Genomic DNA, 27,792 nt, shown 5'->3' with positions numbered 1-27,792 from the left:
CCCTAAAAGTTTTCTTCTCTGAAAAGCTCTCTGTTGGTGCCGTCGTGGTGCTGGGGAAAACAGTAGTTACTTACCGGTAATGATGTTTCCTCGTACCACGACGGCACCTGGTATATTCCCACCCGGTGCCGGTCGGTCAATTGGGTGTCGCAAAAAAAATAAAAAATATCTACATACTATGCATGCATGGAAAATTTTTTCTGCTGTATTAATAAGTCTCTTCCAAGTTTCTGTAACCAATGAGGCAGGATAGGAGGAGCGCAGTTTTTAAGCTAAGGTTTCCTGTCCCTGGGGGCGGATCCCTCTCTCTGGTTGGTGCCGGTGGTACGAGGAAACATCATCACCGGTAAGTAACTACTGTTTTTCATACAGTGTGGTTTTTTTTTTTTTGTAGGGGATGGGAAAAAACTGTAATTCTGATATCCAAATGGTGCTTGGTCCAAGTGGTCATTGTGTTTCTTGCATAATACACTTAGTGATACTAGTTTTGATTTTCTGCAATGGAATTTGGTCACTTTGTGTATCTTCTATACTATTTACCACACCTAAGTATCATTGCCTTTCCATCACTGATGACAATGATTGAAAGTGGTTAGTTTACCACCTTTCAGCACTGCTGCTGTATCATGTAGAAACAATTTAAGTTGCAGAAACAAAGTGTGACAAACATGATACGGTCCAAAACCATGTGTGTTATTTGTATACATAATGTTGTAGTTTATGTGCAGTTGAAATGTTACTCGATGCTGACCGCCCACTGACAAAAGATGTCATCTGGTGTGGTGATCGAGTCTACAGCTGACTGGTAGCTTCTCCTGCTCCCGTGCTAATTGTAGGTCGGAGAAAGCCCGATACCCTAGCAGAAGTAAAAGTTTTATTACCACTTCTGCCTTCTCCTTTCTTCTCGTACTGCTGCAGTAGTGTTAAGCAGTGATGGCTGCATAGTTTGCTGGGTCTGCAGGAGTTAACCGGAGCTGCTGGGCCTGATATTAAGGGGTTACTATTTGAAAGCAATATAATTAATGATTGTATCATATTATGCGCCTGCCGGAAGAGCACATGGCCGCGTCTCTGCCGGCTGTTACAGGAGACCAAAGAGGAGCTGCGCCGACATCGGGGAGCCGGGCTGAGCATCGGGGCCGCCGGAGAGTGAGTATATAAGTTTATTTAATTTTTTTTTTTAAAGTACTGGCTGGCTGTATACTACAGGGGGCGGGCTGTATACTACAGGGGGGCGGCTGGCTATATACTGGGAGGCTGTGACCAATGCATTTCCCACCCTCGGCTTATACTCAACTCAATATGTTTTCCCAGTTTTTGGTGGTAAGATTAGGGGTCTTGGCTTATACTCAAGTATATATAAATTGTATCTAAAACATATTCACTTATTCTGCCATGGGTGGTTATTTTCTTTCCAGTATAGATTGTAGTACCTAATGTCATGACTGACTGTATGCCTAAATAATTATCTGTGCAACACTTGCTTTATAGACTTATGATATGATGGCAAAAAGGCAGTGTTTGCTTTTTATTTGGATAGAACAATAGTAATGCGTGAAAATAGCATATATTTGTTACATAATTTGGAAATCATTCAAGTCTCTTCCTATATAACTGTCAGTATTGTAGCACTGAGTATTAAGGGGGATGTCCACTTTTCGCTAATATTTGATATGATTTGTGTAAGGAAAAGTTATTCAGTTTTTCCAATATACTTTCTGTATCAATTATCAGGTTTTTCTAGATCTCTGCTTGCTGTCATTCTATAGAATGACAGCAAGCAGAGATCTAGAAAAACCTGATAATTGATACAGAAAGTATATTGGAAAAACTGAATAACTTTGTTTACTATGATGGACATACAGGGTTAGGGGCAGTGATCTATAGTAAATACCACATAATAGTTTTGTTTCTTAAGTAAAATGCTTTTATGAACAGTCTTAATGCAAAAAAGCAGTTCACTTCATCCAGCTTTCATTAGTTTATTGCTAAAATGTTTTTTTCTTATTGTAGCTCTCCAGTGGCAATCCGTTATATGAGACGTTCTACAAACAAGTAAGTACAACCCTAGGCGGTGAGACCATGTGCATTCCACTGCTGCAGCTGGAAAGAAGGGTGCTGCCCCTATGACCTAAGCCTGAATGAGTATGAGCTCACAGCATGGTTCACAGACAATGTTTGCTGAGCTTGTACTGCTTTGTATCATTATGATGGTATTGTATGTTTTACTTGTTTGATTTGAAAGTACAAATTGATAAAGAAATATATATCTTTTATATACTGGAAAATCGTGTAATTTATCATACAGGCAATGGCAATGCTGAAACTGGCAACCCTGTTGATAAAATGTTGGATTTTAGAAATGTGACAGCATACTAATTTTTATTTGTGTGTTATTTCCAGTTTATATATGAAACCTGGATAGCCCATTTAATCATATACAAAATGCACAGCCAAAGAAGCATTGCACAGCAGTAGTTGGGTAGAAATAAATGAGGTTTTGTAACTGCTTCTATATAAAGAAAAGGAAAAAAGGGAAATACTTAGAACCATTAACCCTTTCCCAACGCGCGCAGTACTATTACGGTGCAGATGCATATGGAGGGCACACGGGCTGTGCCCTCTCCATAGCCAGTAATTCTTTGCTGAATATTGCAACACGCTTAATGGGTGTTATCTTGCCCATCACTGCCCGCAAAGCTGCCGGCGGCTTCAAAAAGATCTTGGTGCCGGCGATCGGTTACCATGACAGCCTCGGGTTTGCACATTGTAATGAGTGAGGAGGAAAATCCCCATATACTGCCAAACTGTAGTATGGAAGTATATGGTAGGATCAATCAGACAACCTAGGATTAAAGTACCCTAGGGCACTGGTGGCGAACCTATGGCACTGGTGCCAGAGATGGCACTCGGAGGCCTCTCTGTGGGCACACGGGCTGTCTTCCAGGCACAGAGTTTGCCAGACATGGCATCTTCCTGCAGTCTCAGGCAGTCCAAGTAGTGCCCTGCTATTTTAAAGTGACCCATCCTGTGCTGCTTGGTCCTGTCCGAAGGGTGAAAAAGTGTGGACAGGGTCGGATTGGAGCTCCAAAATTCCTGGAAGTTTGTTACTGCCTATATTGCCGTGTTGGCACTTTGGGAAAAGCTAGTGTTTTTTGGGTCTCATTTTGGGCACTGGTTCTCTAAAAGGTTCGCCATCACTGCCCTAGGGGATCTGAAAAGTAGTAAAAGTAAAAATAAAAAAGTAGTTAAAAAAAATTATAAAAAAAAACCTCTAAAAGTTCAAATCGCCCCACTTTCCTTAGAAATCATATAATATATATATATATATATATATATATATATATATATATATATATATATATATATATATCTATATATATATATATATATCATAATATAAACACATTATGTATCACTGCATCCGAAAATGCCCGATCTATCAAAATTATAATAACGGTTTTTCACTGCGTTTAACCCTGTAACGGAAAATAGCGTCCAAAGATTAAAATGGCACTTTTTTGCCTAAAAATGGTATCCTTGAAAATGTCATCAAAAGTCGCAAGAAATGACACCACCCACAGCTCCGTACATCAAAGTATAAAAAAAAAGTTATTAGCGCCAGAAGATGGCTAAAAAATTTTTTGAACAGGAGGTTTTGATTTTTGTAAATGTATGAAAACATTATAAAACCGATACAAATTTGTTAAGCAGAAAACAAGCCATCACACAGCTCTTTAGATGGAAAAAGTTATAGATTTTTGAAGGTAGGGAGTGAAAAATGGAAATGAAATACAAAAAAGGGCCAGGTCGTTAAGGGGTTAAAAACATAAACTCGTCTTTGTAGAAAGTGTGCTAAAGCAAAAAAGGGAGAAAATGTGACACATAACATAACTAAAGTAAAAACAGATATGGCAGCATATAGTTTAAATGGTGCAGTACTGCTCATTTTAACAACAAAAACTATTCTGCATGTGTTTACAAATAAACAATCAAAGAACATTGTAAATTGCTGGGTACAAGCAATGTCGGAGTGCTTAGGAAGCGGCGGGAGGGTGAGACAGTGTAATGGTCTGTAAAGATAGTTCACAGAGGGGCTAGGGTCGCACCTTGGGCTCATTAGCATAATTTTGAAAGTGGATTTCAGAATTTTGAACGTTTATTTTAGAAGGATGCAGGCAATGGATAACAAATATAGGAAGGTTACCACAATCACGGGGCCAGGGTGCATGAGTAGATGTCCCTTGTGTCATCAGAAATCTGCTTGATAAACCACAACCAGTAGCTTGTCAACCAGCTGAGTAGCTTCTAGATCATGTTTCTCTCATGGTCCAGTGTGGTGATATCATCCAGAAAATCAGCTTTGAGAGTTTAACTCATGCTTTCCCTGCCCCTTCACTGTAATTATGGTTCTGCGTCCAGGGACATCATTGATAAAAAATGTACTAAGGGTCGTGTGCTGCACTTTCGTCGTACTAAGCACTTTTTTCGGGGACTACACAGCTCCGACAGGTATTTAACAGGTGTCTGCGCTGTGATTGTGTCGAACACGATTGGTTTTGGCGCAGTTGTGCTGGCTTCTATGCGACAGAAATTGGATGGCGTGGGGTCGGACGATCCGACTGATTGGGACTGAACGCGGGATTCAACTTTCAAATTGTGTCACAAGCTAATGCACTTACATGCACCACAAAAAAAAAAGGTTCTGTAATTTCCGTCAGCTACATAGAGACCCACAGCTCAGCACTGAGACCCCCACTGATCAGCAAGTTAGGCCCTATGCACGGGATAGGGCCTAACTTTCCTTTGTGGGGAAAACCCCTTTAAAGGGGTTATCCGGGTTTAAAAATCTTTTTATGGCCGGGCTGGGGAGGGATAGTTAAACATAATAAACATGGACTTACCTCCTCCGGCGCCGCCGATGTCCCGCGCCGCGGTCACTTCGATCCGTGCCCCTGTAAACAAACAGGGGCACGGAAGCCGCGCACAGGGAGCTTCCGGTCCGCGTTGTGGACGGCTCCTCCCATCTGTCCCTATCTCTCACTGGGAGATGGTGCGCATGGGAGCATCCGGCCGGCCGGAAGTTCCCTGTCCGCCGGTGTAATGAAACCGGCGCACGGAGAAGACGGGCCGCGGCGCGGGACATCGGCGGCTCCGGAGGAGGTAAGTACATGTTTATTATGTTTAAATAGCCCTCCCCAGCCCGGCCATAAAAAAAAATGTTTAAACCCGGATAACCCCTTTAAGGCATCTTGCACATGACCGTATGTGGTGGACGTGATCTAGCCACACAAGTTGCAGCTGCCATTGATGTCTATATGCAAGGTCACAATGCGATGAAGCCGCCTACTATGGAGCACAGCAATCACCCATCCAAAACACACACTTTCCAGGGTTTGTTATCCGTTTTGACATCCATTGCCAAAAGTATATAATACTGCCTCTGTACCAGACTGCAATCCCTGTGTCATCGTCATTAGCTAGCCTTTTTGCCCCTCCCTAATGTTAATTGTAAAAGCGGATTGGGAATAGTTTTAAAAGGCTATAAAATTTTGTGTGGGTCTTGTTTGTTTTGTATGTCCTGCTAAACGTGTTTTGGTGTTTTGTCTTTCATCCTCGTGTGCCGATTGTCTTTATGTTGTTTAAATGTCTTTTAAAAAAAGTCTATGGAAACCTGTCATTACGTAAAAATGTAATTCCTGATGGACAGGTTCTATTTGAGCTTCTATTCATGAATATTTATATTGGTCATGAACATTTAGGATAACATGACCCTCCATCTCTGGCTAATTTATGGATAGGAATGGCAGCTGATGAGGTAAAAGACATTTCTGAATCAGGGGCTTTACTTTACATTTCGACAAAGAGGTGCAGAACTATTGACAGATGTATATTGGTAAATTGCCTAATATTCATCCCTCACACGTTTCAAAAAACAGGAAGTAAATAGGCAACCCTTTTGACTCAAATTGAATAATATTGTTTACATATTTTATGTGTCCTATTAACAATAAAATAGTGTAATTCTCATCTGCACATTGATTGACAGCTGAGGAATTGCTGCTTAAATATCAAGCCATTTCAATTGTACCTAAATCTAATTTCCATCTTCCTTCTTACCTTATTCACAAATATTTAATTGTAATTTGTCATGATTGTTAATTCAAAATATGATTTGATAAGTGATGTTTAACCGGTTAAGGACCGGGCCCTTTCCTGTTTTTTCATGTCCATTTTTCACTCCCCACCTTCAAAAATCTATAAGTTTTTTATTTTTACACGTAAAGAGCTGTGTGACGGCTTGTTTTCTGCGTAACAAATTGCACTTCATAATGACGGTATTAAATATTCCCTGCCATGTACTCGAAAGCGGGAAAAAAATTCCAAATGCAATGAAAATGGTGAAAAAACGCATTTGCGCCATTTTCTTGTGGGCTTGGATATTACGTCTTTCACTGAGCGCCCCAAATGACATGTCTACTTTATTCTTTGGGTCGGTACGATTAAGGGGATACCAAATTTGTATAGGTTTTATAATGTTTTCATACATTTACAAAAATTAAAACCTCCTGTACAAAAATAATTTTTTTGATTTTGCCAACTTCTGGCGCTAATAACTTTTTTATACTTTGGTGTACGGAGCTGTGGGTGGTGTCATTTTTTGCGAAATTTGATAATATTTTCAATGATATCATTTTTAGGACTGTAGGACCTTTTGATCACTTTTTATAGATTTTTTTAGATTTTTCAAAATGGCAAAAAAGTGCCATTTTCGACTTTGGGCGCTATTTTCCGTTACGGGGTTAAACGCATTGAAAAACCGTTATCATATTTTGATAGATCGGGCATTTTCGGACGCGTCGATACCTGATGTGTTTATGATTTTTACTGTTTATTTATATTTATGTCAGTTCTAGGGAAAGGGGGGTGATTTGAAATTTTAGGTTTTTTTATTATAATTTTTTTTTTTTTTAAACTTTTTTTATTTTTATTTATACTATTTTTCAGGCTCCCTAGGGTACTTTAACCCTAGGTTGTCTGATCGATCCTATCATATACTGCCATACTACAGTATGGCAGTATATGGGGATTTTCTTCCTCATTCATTACAATGTGCTATCAGCACATTGTAATGAAGGGGTTAAAACGAAATAGCCTCGGGTCTTCGGAAGACCCGAGGCTACCATGGAGACAGATCGCCGCCCCCCGATGACGTCACGGGGAGCGGCGATCCTAGGTAAGATGGCGGCGCCCATGCGCCGCTATCTGTCTGAGGCTGCCGGCAGCTTTGCCGGCAGCCCACGCTGTATAAACACCCGCGATCGGTGCTAGCACCGATCGCGGATGTTACCGGTAAGCCTTTGCTGCAATATGCAGCAAAGACTTACCGGCTATGGAGAGGGCTCAGCCCGTGAGCCCTCTCCATGCAGCGCGACGCGACCGCCGCCGTGAATACACGGCGGGCGGTCGCGAACCGGTTAATAGTCCATACATTGGATTAACATATAATGGCTAAAATATAATGGCTAACGGTCTAAAATGTTTACATCCTACAGGCAGGAATAGTTCAGGACCTAAGTGTGAATCATTTTGTATACATTACAGGTTGACCCATCTCACACTGGAAGAGTGGGACCAGCCGAAGCAGCACTTTTTCTCAAAAAGTCTACCTTGTCAGATGTTATTCTTGGGAAGGTAAGACAACAAAAACTTGGACACATTGGGACACATTTATCAAAAATGTCACAAAGTTGGACTACACATTGCTCTGCTGTGCCAGATTTATCACTATGTCAGATGGTAGATGATAAATTTAGCATACTTTAACACCTTAAAGAGGTACCTATACGCCACAAGTCAGTTAAGGATGTATGGAGTGGTTTCATGGCACGTCATCAGAAGGTGAGCCCACTATCTCCATGTGCTATGGTAGACTGTACTTGAGTTTACCGTATATAGGTGCAGTAATCGGAACCAGCGGGAGGTGCATTCTGTCAGCCAGCCAATAGTCAGCCATCCATCATCTGCCAGCTCACTGTATTTTATACAGATATGGTACGGATATGGTGCAATACATTGCCATACCATTGCAATACACCTGTATTTACGGCCAGGATACAGCCGTATGTACAGAACAGAAAAGACCATGACCATGTGTCCCTGAGGCCTAACACAGTGCTAATGAATGTAATGCAACACATGAGACATGACAGATTCTTAGGTGGTTTCACATTATTTATTGATATGGACTGATTACTATGGTGAGCACTGAACTCTGTGCATGATATTGATAAAAGAATCGCAGAGTTCTTGTTTACCCGATATGCAGAAAAGCGGACAGTACAGGATAGATACTTGTTGATCGGCAGATGTCTCGGTGATGGGGCCCCCATGGATTACAAGAACAAAGATATATTGTGCCCCAGATAATTAGAGCAGCCAGTTGTGCATTTGCCCTGCTGCTCATTCATCTCTATGCCGCTGGCGTCTTACTCTCCTATCTTTATCAGTTCCACAGACAGTGAATGGAGTGGCAGCATGCATGAGTGATCGACCAGGATTTTTCAGCTCATTTTTTGTGCTGAAAAACTCTGCTCATACACAAGTAAAATCTGGCTTGTTCCTCAAGATGAAATGAGTTTTGTCCTAATTAGTTAACTTGAGATTTAGAGAGCAATTTTTTCATTGTGACTTATTTGAATATATTATATTTATAGTATATGTTTTTTTTTACTTTAGATTTGGGACATGGCTGATCCTGATGGGAAAGGTTACTTGGACAAACAGGTAATGAAGACTTTTATTTTTTAGAAGGCTTTATACATGGTTTGTTCTATCAATTAATCCTGTGTTCTATTATTCTTGTAGGGCTTTTATGTTGCTTTGCGGTTAGTGGCCTGTGCTCAAAGTGGTCATGAAGTCAGTCTGGCCAGTTTAAATATTCCAGTACCACCTCCTAAATTTGTAAGTAACTTTAACTCTTGTAATTCTTTCTATATATTTTAATATTATTGTAGATTCCTCCATGTACGCAATATTCCTTCTAACACAGTTAGATACAGCTGGGGCTCCCAGTATTTAGGAGACTAAGGGACTGAAAGTACCTCTGTGACTAGAACATCAATGAGCAAACATGGCCAGTGAACTGTTTACTTCTTTTGAATTGCACAAGATATTTCTCCAACAGTTTGGAGATTGGAGTGCTTTCCATACATGTGCAGCGACAATCCATTTACAGAGGGATTTTTTTGGTCCCCCTTTTCCTTGTCGTCTGGAATCCCAGTTGTTGAACTTCGAGCCATCTTCAACCTTCAACCATCTCCTGACCTATATATTGGTTTGGGGACAACCCCATTAAAGGGAACCAGTCACCAGGTTTTACCCCACTAAAATACAAGTTCCCTCAGGTAGAGTATGAACTTCATTAATTCTTACTTTTATGTGAAATCTCACAAGATGTAGGCGTTTGAAGTGTGCCTCCCTCCTGCCAGTCAGCTGAATGCAGATTATAGACAAAGCTGCAGGAGACTTCTACTTTCAGTTTGCAGAAGTGCATGCACCCTCTGCATCTGTAACTCAACCTGGGAAAGGGTGATGGAATAATGCTGTACTTTACTGTACTGTACTTTATAACATCTTTTGGTAAAAGTTACCACCTATTTAAAAAATAAGTAATGAAAAAAAATTAATAAAACTATCCTATCAAGTTAAATTCTCCAATGTCATGAAAAAAACAAAGTAAAATTTGTTATTATATGTAAAGCTTTTCCAGAGATATCATCATTTAAAGAAGTGTATAGCTTAGCATAGAAACACATTGGTCCTGAAGGGGTTAAGGAGATGGAACTTTTTGTGGCACATTTACTTACCTGTCCAACGGAGTTGACCCCAAAGTGCATTGTCCAACGACAATGCACTGTGCCGAGATTCGGAAAGAGTGTGCGCCCAATTTCTACTTGTGTCGCTTCCCCGCTCAGGTCCGTCGGAGTGCACCTTCTTGTTCCCGGTGTATGTAAGTGCATGTCTTGGGTCACAATTTTAAAGTTAAATCCCGCTCTCAGTCCGAATCCAACGCGCCCCCCCCCCCCCATTTCTGTCGCATGAAAGTCAGTGCGATTGCGCCAGAATACGATCACGTACGACACAATCCCCTTCTAAATAGCTGTCACAGCTACGCAAATCCCAAAAATGTCTAAAAGGCATCGAAAGTGCGATCCGCAGGATCCTTAGTAAAGAAACCCCATTATGTGTTACTACGTCTTGAGCACTTGTGCAGCCTGTCATGAATACGTTGAGAATCATATGTTTACATTGCCAAGAACAGGCGACCTGGCCCTGGGCCCTGGGCCCTGATGTATATTGAATCTATAATAGACTGCATTTGCTTTCAATATGATGACTTTCGTCTTACTGTAAACCTTGATAGCTTACTGGGTATTGGTAGCACTCGCCTCTGTTGGTAAAGATGTCAATATTTTTTATAAGTATTTGCAGCTCAGCTCCCATTTGGGTAAATAAGAGCAGAGCTACAATTCCTCTGTGCTGCTACTATACAGTAGATAGAGCAAAGTGCTTACACCCGGACGTTGGTGGAATAGGTTATCAGTATAAGGTCCAGTTATTACCTAAACCACCTAAAGGAATCTTGTAAAGAGAACTAATTGTTTGGAATGTTTTTTTTATATAGAATGATACCAGCAGTCCCCTTTTGATCACTCCTCCTCCTCCTGTTGTCGAGGGACATTGGTCAGTTAGGGTAAGTCTTTGATTAAAAAAATAGAATGTAGATTTCTTTTGTCTGTCTTTTTTTGTGCACAGGTGGTGTTAATGCAAATTTTTTTATTTTCTCTCAGTGCAGGGAGCAGCTTTTCCTTAAAGGAAATCAACCATTAGAAAAAAACAAAAAAAAGCTACAAATACTCCCTCCGCTCCTCTTGATGTTGATTCTGGCGCTGTCGTTTGCTAGTCATGACACGCCGGGATCAACTAGAAAAGAAACATATAATTAGCAGCATGCAGTACAGGGACAAGATGTCTAGTGCTCCGGGCTGCTAATTATGAACACCCCCACACCTACATCTCCCATGCGAGAGGAGCGGAGGTGGGTATTTCTATTTATTTATTTATTTATTTTTTTCCCTAATGGTTGATTTCCTTTAAGCCACTGTGGATTGTGCAGGCATATGTATGATGTCAGGAATTTCCCATTGTCTCGTTTGCCCACAGATCCAGTTGATATTTATCTCTGGATGTCTGTGTCACTGAGGACTCTTACACACAAATGTGTGTGTAAATGGCTGCAAACAGGAAAGTTTGCAGGCTGTTTCAGCAGTGTGGACATGTGGGGGTGGGGGTGGTATAAGCACGGTCTCCATAGGAGTTGAGCGGCCGCCTGTCTCAGTCAAGGTGCCTCAGTAGACCTCACTTGGCTAGCCAAAATTTCTGCAGCTAGCTCATGGTCCCCAAATATGGTCATGTGCATAAGCCCCAAGCCTGTTTTCTTGCACTGTTTAAAATGACATCTCTATTTTTAACAGATAGAAGAAAGATCAAAGTTTGATGGAATATTTGATAGTTTATTGCCATTAAATGGTTTACTCTCTGGAGACAAGGTCAAACCGGTACTTATGAACTCCAAACTACCTCTGGATATTTTAGGAAGGGTGAGAAAACATTTTATTTCTTCTTAAACCAGTGTGAGTGCTTGTGTTGGCAAGATGAATATGCCAAAGGGGAATATACAGGTTTTATCTTTTGTAGCCTGTTTAGACACATGACAATTTGTGTAGTTTTATATTTCCATTAATTTTGTTGAAATTTAATGACCTAAAGGGACTTGTTGAACTAACATAAAATAGTTGGTTGTTTCTTTATCTTTATATTTTTCCATGTTAATGATAAGCAGATCTTAAGCTAGCAGAAATATTAGTTTTATCAGGAATAATATTATGTTATACTATTATATAACGTATATTATTATAATCTTATTTTGAGAATGTTGAGAATGTTTATTCCTAGTTAACAGATGTAAACTGTGACTGTCTTCAGGTATGGGAACTGAGTGACATTGACAAGGATGGACACTTGGACAGGGATGAGTTTGCAGTGGTAAGTACAGCAACTGCTGACCTAACATTAATACAACACAAGTATCTGACTTACACTGAGAACAAAAATAATAAATAGATTGTAAAGCTCTGAATGGCTACAGTGTCTTAATTTCAAATGAGGACCTAAGATGTTAACTAAAATGCTAACCTTTTTCACTGTAAGGTAGGTAGTGTAGAAAAATGATGACAACTGTTTGCCCAAATATGTTTACAGGCAGTTCCCGGGTTTTGAACAAGATAGGTTCTTTAGTGTTTAATGTTTGTAGTACTGGTTAGTCATTGTAATAGTGTAATGAGACAACTCGTCAACTCCTAACATCCAGTTGCTAGATTTAGATTCTGCTCATGGTAGAGAGAAGATGCTACTGAAGTGAATATTGAGTATTCATTTATACAATGTTCTTTGCAAGCTGGCATATTAAAAGTTGTTTTATCTTTTTCAGGCAATGCATCTTGTATATAGAGCTTTAGAGAAGGAGCCAGTCCCAACAGTTTTACCGCAGTCATTAATTCCCCCATCCAAAAGGAAGAAAACACCTACATTTCCTGGTGCTGTCCCTGTCCTTCCTGCAAGTCCCCCTCCAAAGGATAGTCTTCGTTCCACTCCATCTCATGGCAGCATGAGCAGTTTAAACAGTGCGGGCAGCTTGTCACCCAAACATTCATCTAAACCCAGTCAGGTACCAACATAAACAGTACATCTGAAGAACTTTCTTGACTGTGTGCTTTTATTTACCTTTTTAAATATTTTCATTTATTAGCCTACAGTGAATTGGGTGGTTCCGCTGACAGACAAGATTCGATATGATGATATTTTTCTCCAGACTGACTTGGACATGGATGGTTTTGTGAGCGGACTTGAAGTTAAAGACATATTCATGCAATCTGGACTCCCTCAAAATATTTTGGCACACATTTGGTGAGATAAGGCACAATGTTATATAAAATGTATGTTCTTAAAGCTGCACTTCTGTAATGTTTAACTTTAAACAGTTAAGGGAACCGGTCATAAAGATCTGGGCCCACAAATCACCACCAACTTTTTAACTTTGAACCTTGTTCAAACTTCAATGATATGTCAGGAGTCACAGGGGCAGAGAAGGGTAGGAGATCCCTTCCTGGTGTACTTGATGTCCCATAGACCGAAATTGATGAACAAGTTTGGGTTGCAGCAGCTGAAAGTAAATTCTAATGATACACTTGTCAAATGGGACATTGTTCAAGCCAGTAGGGGTTCAGGTCCTCCCCCACTGGCTTGAGCGATCATTACACAGCCTGTGAGCTTGATACACCAATGCTTATGTAATAGCAATAAAAACTTAAAGGGGGCTGCTATCAAGTTTAACAATACACATCAAACCAGTCTAAATGGGTCAGACACGAGTGTGTGAACCGCGTCCTATTCCTACCTGAGTATACTTTACTCCCTCCCGATAGGACACTACACAAATAAAAAAAAAAAAAATACAGGGGTCTCAAATGTCTATGTCGAGACAGGGTGCTAATGAACCCAGATATTGTGCCCTAATAGTTATTTCAGGTTGTGCAAGTTATTGTTAGCATTACTAATAAAAGTTATATTTCAGATTTCACCTTGCCATTTCTCCCTATCCACCTCTCTCTATGAGAAATCTGTTACAGTATAAGACTCAGCATCTCTTATTAGTTGGATTGCTTTTTAGTTAGGACAAAATTCGGTCGAGTCCGCAGTATTTTTGGTGTACGGAGCTTTTTGGTGCAAGGTCACGCTCCCTTTTCACAGACCACATCTCTTTTATTGAGCTAGACATAGGAGAAGCAGAAAAATGAATAAAACCTTTTAGAGATGTGGTGCAGACACGACAGAATTCATTATTTTTGTTACAGTGTAAGGCCCCCCCCCTCAAATTTTTAAATACAGGAAACGCAATAAAACCTGTATAAATTTGGTATCACCGTGATGGTACCGAACCAAAGAATAAAGTAGAGGTGTTATTTGGAGCAAAGAGTGAAAGTCATAAAAACTGAGCCCACAAGAACGTGACGCACATGCGTTATTTTTTTTTTTTTTTCAATTTTTCCACATAAATAACATCACGGGAAAGTAAAATTTGTTACGCACAAAATAAGCCCTCACACAGCTCTGTACATGGAAAAATGAAAGTTATGGATTTTTTGAAGATGGAGACCCCCAAAATATACAAAAAAAAAAAAAAAAATTGACAATTTTCTTTTCCTCCATACATTAAAGAGTTAATAAAATCTCATCAAAAAGCTACAGACCCACTAAAATGAAGTATTTCTAAAGTGCATCTCATGTCGCAAAAAATAAGCCTTTATATGTCCAAATTGCCAAAAAAATAAAGATTGTATAGCCATTATAAAGTGACAATGCATAATCTGCTCTGAATGGCGCAGCTTCCCTTCGTTGCCCTGGCGTGTGCCCATACAGCAGGTTACCACTACATATGGGGTATTACTATACACAGGAGAGATTGGAGCGTTTTGGTATTTTATCCACTGAGAATTTGTACATTTTATGAAAAACACATTAATTTAGTAAAAAAAAAAATTCAAAATTGCATCCGATTTTGTTTTAACCCCTGTAGACCAATTAAAGGGTTAACAAACTTCATAAAAGTTGTTTTGCATACGTTGAGGGATGTAGTTTCTATAATGGGGGTAGTTTATGGGGTTTTACTTTTATTTAGGCCTCTCAAAGTGACTTCAAACCTGAGCAGGTCCCTCAATAGCAGGATTTTGCTTTTTTTATGAAAATGTGAAAAATCGCACCTAACGTTCAAAGCCCCATAACAGCTTACAAAAATGATAGTATGTATAAAAAACCACGGAGGTATAAAGTAGACATTTGGTGAATGTTAGTTATTTTGTTTTCTGGTGTTATGACTTATGTGTGGAAAAAGTAGAACATTTTGAATTTCAAAAATTGAGAATTTTTCCAGATTTTCACCAAATATCTGATTTTCTCATAAATAAATGCAAAACATACCACCAAAATTTTGTAACTAACATGAAGTACAATGTGTCCTTTTCAGTGGTACCATTTTGGTGCACATAACTTTTTTTTGATCACTTTTTGGAACATTTTTGTGAAGGGATTTTATGAAAATTTACATTTTTGTCGAGTTTTCCGCGTTTTGTTTTTACGGAATGCACCGTACGGGTCCAATAATGTTTCTTACTTATTGTACAGATTGTTACGGACGCGGCGATACCAAATATGTGGGGTATGTTGGTGATTTTCAGGTTTTTTCCACTTTATTAGATGTGTATAGGAAATGTTTGTGTTTAGGGGACTTTAACTTTATTTAATTAATTCTTTTTATTCAAAAGTGTGTATATGGAGTTTTTATTTATTTTTTTTCTTTACTTTTACAGGTTAGCTTGAACAAGTGATCCACTGATCACTTGTTCAAGCTATTCTTCACCTAATGAATACAGATGTATTACGCTGCATGCTCAGTGTGTCGCAGCCGGGTCCTGCCAGAAGGCACGGACCCATCACCCGGAAGGAGGATCGCGCAGTCCCGGGTCTGCGATCGGAGCAGCGGACACCACTAGACCCCCCTCCCCCCCCCGGGAAGCGCCGGGGGTCGGGTCGGCCAGATTCCAGCTAAATGCCCCTGACAAGCCACGGTCAGCGCGACCGCGGCGTGTTAGGGGTTAACACCGACGATGGGAGAAATCTCCGATCGCGGGTGTTAGAGGCAGGTGTCGGCTATAATATATAGCCGACATCCGCAGCTTCTGCGTCGGATCTACAAACGGGCAATAAAGCAATTGGCTCTAATTATATAGTAATAGATTTACCAGGCAAGGTTAATAATAATAATAATAATCTTTATTTATATAGCGCCATCAAATACCGTAGCGCTTTACAAATCATAGGGGACATAAGGTTTTCTCTGTGTACCCAAATCCCGGTTAACAACCTGTAGTTTGCTGCAGGACTTGTCGGTCATGCGCAGTAGGGGCTATGGCGCTGCAGGGCCACTTGTTCACATGTTTCAAGTGGAAACGCGCCCGCACACCACAGTGAGCTGAGAGCACAGAAGCTGCACATATATTTGTGCAATCATGCCCGCTCTTGACTCGGGACATCCGCTGGACTTATCCGCATCGCTGGACTTGAAGTCTCAAGGAGATGCAGCGACACCATCTTGGGAGGAAAAAGACACCAGGATTTTATAAAGGAACTATTTACAATACAATAATAACAGAATAAACACACACACACACACACACACACACACACACACACACACACACACACACACACACACACACACTAGATATTAAACTGTGGTAGTCTTCAACAATGACCACAGGTTCCGGAAAACCTAAGGAGCATGTCCTACAGCTGCTTACAGCTCTGCTTGGTTTTACCTTCTTTTCTTTTTCCTGTTCTCTTCTTCATTACTTTCACAATACTATTCCCTGTTGGTCTTGTTACTTGTATTGACGTTTTGAGGGAGATTGTGTGTTTACAGTCTTTTCAACAGTCAACTTAGTCTACATTCACACAACCGTTGTGGGAAAAATATACAGCGGCAAGCTTGCGGCCTATACACGTCCCCCTTAGGCTGGCAATGAGCGCATGGCACGGTACGGTGCCAAGTATCTCTATGGAGAGGGACGGGGGCGAGCAGCACTCCCCCCCTCCTCCTCCTCTCCCGTGCGCCGACGTGTGCACGCAGAGCTATGGCCTGGGAGCCACAAGTTAGTGTGAATGTAGCCTTACTGTATGTATTGCAAAATTGGTACTAACATATTTCTGACCCCTCCTGGCTGTAATAATGTCTAATAGGGTAAGTATAAAGTACTTTCAGCAGCTGCCCTCAGACTTGTGACAATATACCTTGTCTATGTGACTTCTATTAAGCCAGGAAGAAACATCCTAACATGACTCTTTTCCAACTCTGTGACCTACAAATAATTTAAATGTGAACAAGTTTTAAAGATCTATTTTTGCATGAAACTAAGGCTACATTCACACGAAGTATGCCCGCCGTACAGTAGGGGCATACATTGGCGCTGCGGAGAGGAGCAGGGGATGAGCGTTGCTCACCCCGCCCCTCTCCATAGGGAGATACAGCGCACGTCGCCGTATAACGGGAAAAGATAGGACATAGGAGTGTATGGGGGACGTATATCGGCCGTATATACGTCGGCCGTATACACGTCCCCCATACATGTGTGTGAATGTAGCCTTAATCTGTATACTATTGTGTAATATTGTCATTGTTGTCTGCTGCTTGTTAATTTTTCAAAGTGGATTAAACATAAATACTAATAGATTATCACTACAGGGCACTGGCTGATACCAGACAGATGGGAAAGCTGAATAAAGACCAATTTGCTCTGGCAATGTACCTCATTCAACAGAAAGTCAGCAAAGGAATCGATCCACCACAAGTTTTGCATCCTGATATGATCCCACCAGCAGAAAGAAATTCTTCTGTGCAGGTGTGATTATTATTTCATACACTGGTCCAATATTATTACTTGCCTAGTTTTAATCCATATGGAATTACATTTGTATTCTGCCACTGGGGCTTAATCACATGAATACGTTTCTTGTGCTATACATGGTCTTTGAAAATAAAAAGTCCGTCTAGACGAGCAAGGCACAGCTGGGTGAATAAAGTCTGATTTATATGTTTTAGTTTAACCCTAGATTAATACTTTATGACTCAAGTATAAAATAGTTTCTGGGAAATATACAAATGCATTTTCTAGAATGGGACAAGGAAAACATTGCCTCTTTTACTATCTTGTAAGGCAGCTCCCTTACCACCAATCCACTGGTGGCTATCAAAGGCTGCAGTAAGGAGATCTCTTTCTCCCTGACCAGTGTAAAATAGTTAAACAGGCAATAACAAAGACCTAAATACTTGACTGATCAAGTACAAATGTACAATAATAATAATAATGCATTTTCTGGCTTTGAAAGATTATCGCTTCATTGGTTTTCCACCACAAGCACAGACCTGTTATTGGTTTAGGAGGCATTTTGGACCTAAAATACTTCCTTTAATCTGCCTTTTTTCTTTTTTTCTAAATTTATTTATTTATTTATTTTTTTTTTATAATACATTAAAGGAAATCAACCAGTTAAAAAAATAAATAATAGAAAACTCGCCTCTGCTCCTCTTCATTTTGATTTCGGCACTGTCCTCTGCTAGTCTTGAAATGCCGGGATCCCATAGAAAAGCAGCACGGAGCGCAGGAAGAAGATGCATACTGGAAGAGATGTGTGAAGTCACTCCCATGCTCCCAGCAGGGTGCATAATTAGCAGTCGGGAGCGCCGGACATCTCGTCCCTGTGCTCCGTGCTGCTAATTATATGTTTCTTTTCTAGGTGATCAAGACTAGTGGAGCACAGCGCTGGGATCAAGTTGATGAGGAGCGGTGGTGAGTACTTCTATTTTTTTGTGTTTTTTTTTTGGGGGGGGGGGGATGGGGGGTTGATTTCCTCAAAGTCAGAATACCTAAAGGAAATCTACCATTATGTTTGTACAATATTACCCATTACCGTGGCTGGGTATCTCCCAGCAGCATGGTTACAGTTATATTTATAAGGAGCTTTGCTCCAGTACTTTAGATATAAAAAACAAAGTGTAAGTACCCCCCCTTTCCCCCTCAACCCCAAGCACTTGTAACTCGCCTCCCACATAATGTGGCTGCATAGTAATACATTGTTTTCCTCTACATATAATATAGAGAGCTAGAGATCAGTGGTCAGGTCTGAAAAAGATCTTACTCAGTGGTGTGAGAACTGACTTATTTTGGCAAAGCAGAATCTTGATGATTTTTTTTATTTTGTTTAAAGTATTCAATGAAAGCAGCTTGTGTGTTTCATGTAACTGTAAGTATATATTTGTTTTAGATGTATGAATATCATAGACTGTATAATTATTTACTTTAATACAGAATTATAAGTCTGTTATTTTCTCATTAGTTTTATGAATGAGAAAATACCATAGTAATTTATTATGTGGTGTTTTGGTCCTTTATGTTCTATCTGTGGTTTTTCCTTACCCTTTTCTCCAGACCCTGTCTGGTTACATGACCCCCATAGGGAATGACATGGCAAACTTAACAGAAATCCGGCGTGTGAGTAGACCCTTAGTTGGTATTCCATTACTGGCATGCCATGTGTTTATGCATGATCAGGTTTTTATACTTGCTCTTAAAGGGAATCTGTTACCATGGAAACCCACCCCAGCTTACAATTGTAATGGCTGTGTAGTTAGATTCAGTATAAATATGTACTTGCTGATGTTGCCCTGGAATTGGCCCTCAAAGGATTCATAGCTTATATGCTTATCCTTAGCCGGGACTCCTAATTTCTGCAACATAATGGAGAAGACTCCAGTGTACTTTAGCAGGCTCTTGCTTTTGGGCTGATCGCAGTGAATATAGGACAGAGGTCCCCAACCTTTTTTGCACCAGGGACCGGCTTTAAGCTAGACCAGTTTTCCATGGCCCGGTGGGGGCGGGGCTTTGGTCATATGGGGTGGGGTTATGGAGGGGTGGAGCTTAGTGCATACTTATCAAATAATTATGACATTTATAATGAAAATGTGATTCAACTTACCATAGGATCAGAATGAGTGGGAGCACCAGGCTTGTTTCCCTGAATCAGTGGGAGCACTGGGCTTGTTTTCCTGCACCCACCCGCCCCACCCCGTCCTGCATAATGTTCTCTGCCGCGAGCTGTCACGGCTATGGCAGAAAACATTATAAATCCACACAGAGCGAGCTCTGACCAGGCGCAGGGCCGCGGAGCTAGCTGTCAGCGGCGCCACGGACCGACTGATTAACTCCAACGGCCCGGTCCTGGTCCGCGGACCGGCGGTTGGGGACCTCTGATATAGGAAATAAAAAGTACATATTTACATTTGGTGTCTTCACCAATGCAACCGTGGCAGAGATTTGTCCGGATATAACATAGTAATGGATTCCCTTCAAGCCTTTTAAGCAGACTTTTGAGTTAGTCATGCATGATATTAATATATCTATATTCAGTAACCAAATAAAGTTTGGAATGGAGCTGGTTCTTTCCATGGACATTGCTGATAGATATTACACTTTAAGCTGCTTAAATAATGAATAGCATAGTTTTATTTAATTAGCAAAACACAGGGTGAAATCAATTAATTAAAACCTAACTTTTAATAATCTTATTATAAAAATGTGTCCTAAAAACCAAACTTAAGGACCAAAACCCGGCAAAATAAATCAATAGTTGCCATAAACACTGGCCATACCACTTATCCTTAACCGCTCTACTGTATTAGAGCTGGAACCAACCAAGAAAAGCATAAAATGGTCTTACCAGTGGCTGAGTCATGTACAGATGCCGGAGAAGGGTCAGGAGAGGACAGGGGTGGACCCCAGGTCAGGAACAGATGACAGCACTGCACCTAGAAGTCCCTGTATTGCTGTCTTTCCCTATACCCAGTTAAATAGCTCCTGCCCTGACAAGGGCAGTCCCAAGGTCACCCTACCTAGGGGTTCACCCTGGTAAGCCCTAATATGTTCCCGACGCGTTTCTGGAGCCCGGGATGTCCCAGGTCCGTCATCAGGGGAAATGCAGCTTGTATAGAGGTAGATCCAAAGTAGGGCCTGATGATTGCTTCACTACTTATATCTACGGCGTGCACGTGGACAGTGGTCCTTAGAGTTAGTAAAGTGCCGCACTTTACTAACTCTAAGGACCACTGTCCACGTGCACGCCGTAGATATAAGTAGTGAAGCAATCATCAGGCCCTACTTTGGATCTACCTCTATACAAGCTGCATTTCCCCTGATGACGGACCTGGGACATCCCGGGCTCCAGAAACGCGTCGGGAACATATTAGGGCTTACCAGGGTGAACCCCTAGGTAGGGTGACCTTGGGACTGCCCTTGTCAGGGCAGGAGCTATTTAACTGGGTATAGGGAAAGACAGCAATACAGGGACTTCTAGGTGCAGTGCTGTCATCTGTTCCTGACCTGGGGTCCACCCCTGTCCTCTCCTGACCCTTCTCCGGCATCTGTACATGACTCAGCCACTGGTAAGACCATTTTATGCTTTTCTTGGTTGGTTCCAGCTCTAATACAGTAGAGCGGTTAAGGATAAGTGGTATGGCCAGTGTTTATGGCAACTATTGATTTATTTTGCCGGGTTTTGGTCCTTAAGTTTGGTTTTTAGGACACATTTTTATAATAAGATTATTAAAAGTTAGGTTTTAATTAATTGATTTCACCCTGTGTTTTGCTAATTTGATACCTCTTGGTGATTTATAGTGCATCCTGGATAATTTCTAGGCAACACTACACATACTCCTTTTTCACAGCAAACAGCTGTTATAAATATTTGATTTTGTTCATAGTTTTATTTAAGTTATAATTAAGAACAAGGCGTATCTAACTTAATGCCAGTGTAATGACTTGGTGTATTATTTTAATTTAAAGAGAACCCGTCATGCAAAATAACCCCTCTAATCTAAATAGATTTTCATAAACTACCGTTAGAAAGCATTGCCTCTATCCCTTCATTGTCCCTCTACATGCCTGTAAACCTAAGCAATGAGGTCCTAAAGCTGTATGCAAATGACCTGTGAAATGTCCAATGAGTCATTAGCATATTCAAGCTGTCCAGCTTATTCATGAGTGGGAGGCACAGCCACACCCCCAGTGCTTGACTGACAGTCTGTATAATGATGTGAGGCTGTATAATGATGTGCTTCCTGGTGCTGGTGGCCACGCCCCCTGCAGCCTGTGTGTGTGTATAGGAGAGATACAGCAGCTCCATGCAGCCATGTTACAGCAGAACATGTCAGATTCATGTGTAGCTGATGTCTGTGTATCACACATATGTATTAGGAGGATGCAACATGTCAGCAGATGCACTAACTATGCTTTACTATGCATTACACACAGACATGAGCAGGGGGAGGAGAGGGGAGGGGGAACAGGGGTGACATTACTGCCTCTGACCATGTGACCAGTCTCATTTACATAATAAAGTGTACAAATAAGAAATGATGATTTTACAATAATTAATGTATGAAATAACTAGATAAAGGTTGGGATGGGATCCTTGGGAGCTGCTCCAACAGGTAGTAGTGACAGGACTAGTGGCACAGACCTGGTGACAGGTGTCCTTTAAACATAGATTTACAACATGCAAATAAATACATTGTTGTCCTGCCCTAGAGATCACCACTCAACCCAGTTTCTTCTAAATTCCCGGTGTTTAAAACAGAAATGCATTGTGCTATTGATGCCAATTATTTTATTGATGAGGTTAACTGGACACTTCCAAAACGAGAGATGTAAATTTAAATCTAAATCATTGCTTTATTGTAAGCTCTCATTAAAATATTTGCTTACTATCTATAGGAAGCTGGTAACAAAAGGTTTTGATGATCATGTGTTGTCAATCCCAGAATGAATGACCATGTGTCTCAAGTCTCCTACACTAAAGATAAATATTATCCGACATGTGGAACATACCACCTACAAAATTAAGCACTGGGCATCCATAGGTTTGACCATTTCCAGTGTTCCACCACACCCCACATGCCAGATTTTGGATGCCAAGTCAATAACTTGATCAGTTTGCTATGCTCAGACTATCCATGAATACTTTTTGTAATATGATACTGTATTACCGTATATACTCAAGTATAAGCCGAGTTTTTCAGCTCAAAAGTATACTCAATTCTATGGGAAAAAAACTGTACTCACCTTTCCGAGGCACTGGCTATATACTGGGGGGTGGCAGGCACTGGCTATATACTGGGGGTGGCAGGCACTGGCTATATACTGGGGGGTGGGCAGGCACTGGCTATATACTGGGGGGTGGGCAGGCACTGGCTATATACTGGGGGGTGGGCAGGCACTGGCTATATACTGGGGGGTGGGCAGGCACTGGCTATATACTGGGGGGTGGCAGGCACTGGCTATATACTGGGGGTGGCATGCACTGGCTATATACTGGGGGGTGGCAGGCACTGGCTATATATGGGGGGTGGACAGGCACTGGCTATATATTAGGGGTGGGCAGGCACTGGCTATATATTAGGGGTGGGCAAGCACTGGCTATATACTGGGGGCGGGCAAGCACTGGCTATATACTGGGGGGGCAGGCAAGCACTGGCTATATACTGTGGGCGCATGGGCTGCTGACTATATACTGGAGGCAGGGGCTAATGGCTATATTCTAGGGGCTGGCTATATACTGGGTGGAATGTGCTTGCTGGCTATATATTGGGGGGGCTTTGACCAATGCATTTCCAACCCTTATACTCAAGTCACTAGGTTTTCCCAGTTTTTTGTGTTCTACTCGAGTCAGCTTATATTTGGGTATATACGGTATATTTCAAAAAAGGCTACTGGCATTAGGGAATCCTTTACTAGTAAATGTAGTAGCCTAATTCTAAACTAGATGCATTGTGCAGTACATACATTAATTCTACATACATGTCCTTACAAGCAAATTATACAGATTTGATTGGATTAGTGACATATAAACATATCTTATTATCTCAGTAGCTTAATTTTAGCAGAATAGAATCTGTAAGATAATCATCTAAATTTGATACATAAAAATGGAGCAATACTTTATTTTAAATGGATTTAATTCCCTACGTGTATATACTATAATTAAAGGGAACTTAGCAGAAACCTTTCAGATTATGTTTCTTAATGATGGCACTATCTAGAAAATTTACTTTAAAATCAGTTGTATATTAAAAGTATAAAGTCAGGAAGGCAGACAATTTAGTACTGAAGTCAATCTCTCCCCGCTTCAGTAGGCACCCTTAGCTCTAGTTAATGGCATGCATCCACAAACCTCAATCACTGGCTCACCTGAAGAGCTTGACTTCAGAACTTGCCTCTCCACATCTGTGACTATATACACCAATTTACATCGCTCTTCAAAGTAGATTTTCTGGATCATACCATCATGCTGGGCTTGAAAAAAGCGTGAACTGGTTTATTAGGCCAATTTCTTCTTCATGTCTCTTCTCGCCCTCCCCCCTCCAGCAGTGAACATACAGTGGGAGGGGGGGGGAAGTTGTCCTGGATAGTGTAACAGACTTTGTAGCTACAGAGCCTTTCTAGCTCATCTTTAATGATGACACCCAGCAAACATACCTGAGGGGTGAGAAGTCTAGGAAACTAAGAGAACTTTAGACCAAAAATCACACATTTGGACACTCCCACATACAATGTAGAAAAGTTCTGATAGAGAGACCCCCATTCTACACAATTTAGCAGGTGTAAAATGTATACAGTGCAGAAACTGTGCAGAAACTTTCCACTTCTTTCCAGTCCTCCTCAGACAGGTCAGGGATATCAATTATTATTATTATTATAATATGTAATAGATGAACATGTGTAGACTTCATAGATAGCTTGTAGATCACATGAATAAATCACATAAAAACACTAAAACTGAAATTAAAAAAATCAGCTTTTCAGCTATAAATTCTAAGACAATCACAAAATATAGTGATTAAACAGATAAAAAAAAGTCACCGATAAACCTATATATTTTTTTGAAAGTTGGCGATTGCATCTGTCTTGATTAAAAGTTGACAGCTCATACCACCGTCATGCAAACTGTGATAAACACAACTTATATTTTAAAAAGATTTTCATGAAAACATAAAGAGCAGATACATACAAAGTAAAAAGCTCCTATTCAAAAATTACCTGAAGATTGAAAACATCCTCTAAAATAATTACAAATCTAGACTACTTATATATAGAAAATGTACCTTATTAAAAATAGTAAGATGTGAGGAGCTCATACATACCCCACATGTGTATATTCATCAAAATATGCAGCAAAGGGAATATTATATCCACGGAGTGTGTCAAACAATTTTTGCAGAAAATTGCATGAGCATCAAACGGATATTTAATTGTACACTCTCTTACGCAGTAACCCAAATACAAAACTATATATGCAGAAAAAGGTCCCTTTTTAGATGGGTGGAATTTATTCTCCATTGTATTAGAGTAATAACGCCATTGTTTAGCGGAATGATGTAACCTTCTGTGGTTCAAAAGAATTTGAGTAGGAACGCCATAAAATAGTGGTGGTGTGAAACTTTATTTAGGAATGTGTGTGTTTTTTTTGTTACAAAAAATCTTCTGGTTGTGGTTCTATGTGTCAGGGAACTGGAGAGGTTAACCGTTAAAGAGCAGTTTGGTGTGAATGTTTTTATGTATTTCAATGAAATTGAAACTATAAATGTGAAAATCTCTGGATCCCTGGAACCTATAAACACAATTTTAGATGCATATGAAAGAGAAGATTATATGCTCCTAGAATCCAGGACTTATCTCATATGTCCCCGTAAGGACATATGAGAGGTAGAGGGTAGGAACGGAAGTGTGAAACAAGTCTATAAAACTAGATGCTTTAGAGATCAATGATTGGCATCCTTTACTCCAGAGACATCTTCTTAGGGAATAGAACCAACAGGCAGGTAGAGGTTTTGCATCCCCCAGATCTGTAATGAATCCCAAGAGGGTAATGACATACCTTTTTGTCTATAGAGACCCTTACATTGTTTCATGTCACATCATGTTGTGCATCATTTTTTATTTTTTGTTTTTAAACAGGAAATTTCATTGTTGTTTTGTGTCAGGAAATTTTTTGGGAAATGTATCTATACATAATATTTCATCTTTATATTTCTTTAGCCATTAGCATCACCCAAAATATTATTTTCTAAGATTTACATAATTTCCATTTGTTTATGCAGTCTAGCTAGAGATGGACCTTACATTTGCTTGTAATGTGCTTATCTGGGTCTGACTTAAACCATCCACACAGATCATCACTTGTTAGGCATGTATAGTCAGCATATCTAGCACCCTCTGTTTTGATACCGGTGCCCCTATTGCTTTCTTCACCTCTCCACTCTCGCAGAACGGCTACTCTTTTATTCAGGGAGGCTCATTCACACATTTGTTTTCCCATTATGCCAAGTATACTTACCCTTTTCAATTTATTGGGGACATCTTTCTTGCGCCATCGTTTGCTCCGTCCTCCTGATATGGTTGGCGGGCAGCTGCATAGAATTGCACTGAAGGGCTAGTTCATATGGCCGTGTGCTCGGCCAGACCAGACCCCGGGATGAACACTGGGAGGAGGTGGTGGGAGGGAGGAGCTTCCTCCATAGGCGGACGACCGGCTATGCCTCATATCTGTCCTGGTCACTTTGCAGTGATGCACCTTGTTCCAAATCATTTGATCAGATCATGTCCCTCAGTTCAGCCATGTGAATGAGCTCATAGCCTGCAAAAGTTGAGGCCTGAATGTTTTCAGGTTAAAGTTAGTGTACATGGGAGGGAATCCCTGCGCCGACCAATTCTACCATTCTTTTAACACCTCTGTGCTCAATTGCAGGAAGATGGCTTGAAGGGGAAATAATCGCAATTCAAGTGGTCTGCATATGTGGAAAAAATAAGAGATGCTGCAAAATATTTTAAACAGACCACTGATCTGTTGATAACGACAGAAATTGGAATAAACTAACCAGGGTGCAAGTAGTGACAGACACCCTTATTATAAATTTTTTTCTTCTTCATTGGTTGTGGAGTCCTTAATATTTTTGAGCTGCTGTGCAACTGTGCTGAGTTTTTAAGATTTATAGCACCTGAGAAATCCCTGATTATCAGGAACTCTGTCATTACTCAACATGAACCCACTGACAGATTCCTTTTAACTTGGATTTATTTTTATAGCTAATCCTTGAGTGATGAGGTGATGGGTGGCTTGATAGAAAGGAGGATGGCTAGATGAAAAGATGTCTAGAATTAGGTATTGTTTTATGTATTTATCCATCTAACTATGACCTTTTTATCTTTTAAAAAATATATTTTAAAGATATTTTTGACTAGACATTGTGTTCCCAGATTTTTTATAATTTTATTTCAATTACACTTTGCTAAAATGTTCTGTTTCCCTTCCTTAGGACAGTTCCAGCTCTGTTGGCTCTGGAGATTTTACTGGTGTTAAAGAACTGGATGACATTAGCCAGGAGATAGCCCAGTTGCAAAGGTTAGAAATTATGAGTTTGCATATTTGATATTTACAATTTTCTGTTGTACTCATATGAATCATGAACTTAAAGAGGTGTTCCTATCGGGCGTGGCCTGATGCCGACCTAGGAGGACGTGCACCGCGGAGCTCCCGGGACCTGGCACCCTATCACCCTTCCCAGGCAGCCATCCTTACCTGTACCCCCTCCAGTCTGCTCCCCGGTGCCGCGGGTACTTGCCCCCATACTCCGGTGGCGGTATCGCGGCGGTCACCGGCTCCGTGCGGTCCCCTCCAGCACTTCAGCTCCTGCGGCCTCCCACGTGTCCCGCGCGGCGGCGGGACCATAGCCGCCCGACATCGCGGCTGCACACCGGAGCGGTGTTGAATACCGGGGGAGGGAACCCCCCCCGTGCTGTGCCGCCGACCCGCTGTGCTGCTGACCTGCCCTGTCAGGGGATCGTTGCAGCGCTCCAGCCAGCCCTGTATCCGGCCGGAGGCGCCATCTTGCTGGACTCCCCTGCGCTGCCTGAGGCCTAGGCGCGCAGGGTTAACCCTGTCACTGCCGGACTGCAGCCAGGAATAAGGTAGGGAAGTAATTCCCCTGCTGCTGCCCTCCTCTCACCT

General features: G+C 40.9%; 1 protein-coding gene across 11 annotated transcripts in view; it reads left to right on the top strand.

Annotated features, from left to right (window-relative positions):
- The window catches only part of EPS15L1 (epidermal growth factor receptor pathway substrate 15 like 1), a 142,702-nt gene that overhangs the window by 32,952 nt on the left and 81,958 nt on the right, over positions 1–27,792 (top strand). For 4 of the 11 annotated variants that reach the window (XM_072156354.1, XM_072156363.1, XM_072156345.1 and 1 more), the window contains exons 2-14: positions 2,014–2,055; positions 7,606–7,695; positions 8,740–8,787; positions 8,869–8,964; positions 10,688–10,756; positions 11,538–11,663; positions 12,019–12,108; positions 12,554–12,790; positions 12,872–13,029; positions 17,420–17,576; positions 18,943–18,978; positions 19,164–19,226; positions 27,101–27,186. In XM_072156354.1, coding sequence (XP_072012455.1) covers positions 2,014–2,055; positions 7,606–7,695; positions 8,740–8,787; positions 8,869–8,964; positions 10,688–10,756; positions 11,538–11,663; positions 12,019–12,108; positions 12,554–12,790; positions 12,872–13,029; positions 17,420–17,576; positions 18,943–18,978; positions 19,164–19,226; positions 27,101–27,186 — 1,298 coding nt within the window. The remainder of the gene's footprint in view (positions 1–2,013; positions 2,056–7,605; positions 7,696–8,739; positions 8,788–8,868; positions 8,965–10,687; positions 10,757–11,537; positions 11,664–12,018; positions 12,109–12,553; positions 12,791–12,871; positions 13,030–17,419; positions 17,577–18,942; positions 18,979–19,163; positions 19,227–27,100; positions 27,187–27,792) is intronic. The other 7 variants (XM_072156373.1, XM_072156380.1, XM_072156389.1 and 4 more) reach the window with 7 other exon arrangements.

The sequence above is a fragment of the Engystomops pustulosus genome, chromosome 1 (assembly GCF_040894005.1).
Source record: "Engystomops pustulosus chromosome 1, aEngPut4.maternal, whole genome shotgun sequence".
Taxonomy (NCBI): Eukaryota; Metazoa; Chordata; class Amphibia; order Anura; family Leptodactylidae; genus Engystomops; species Engystomops pustulosus.
The sequence above is the reverse complement of the archived record's forward strand: the minus strand, read 5'-3'. Positions and strand labels throughout refer to the sequence as shown.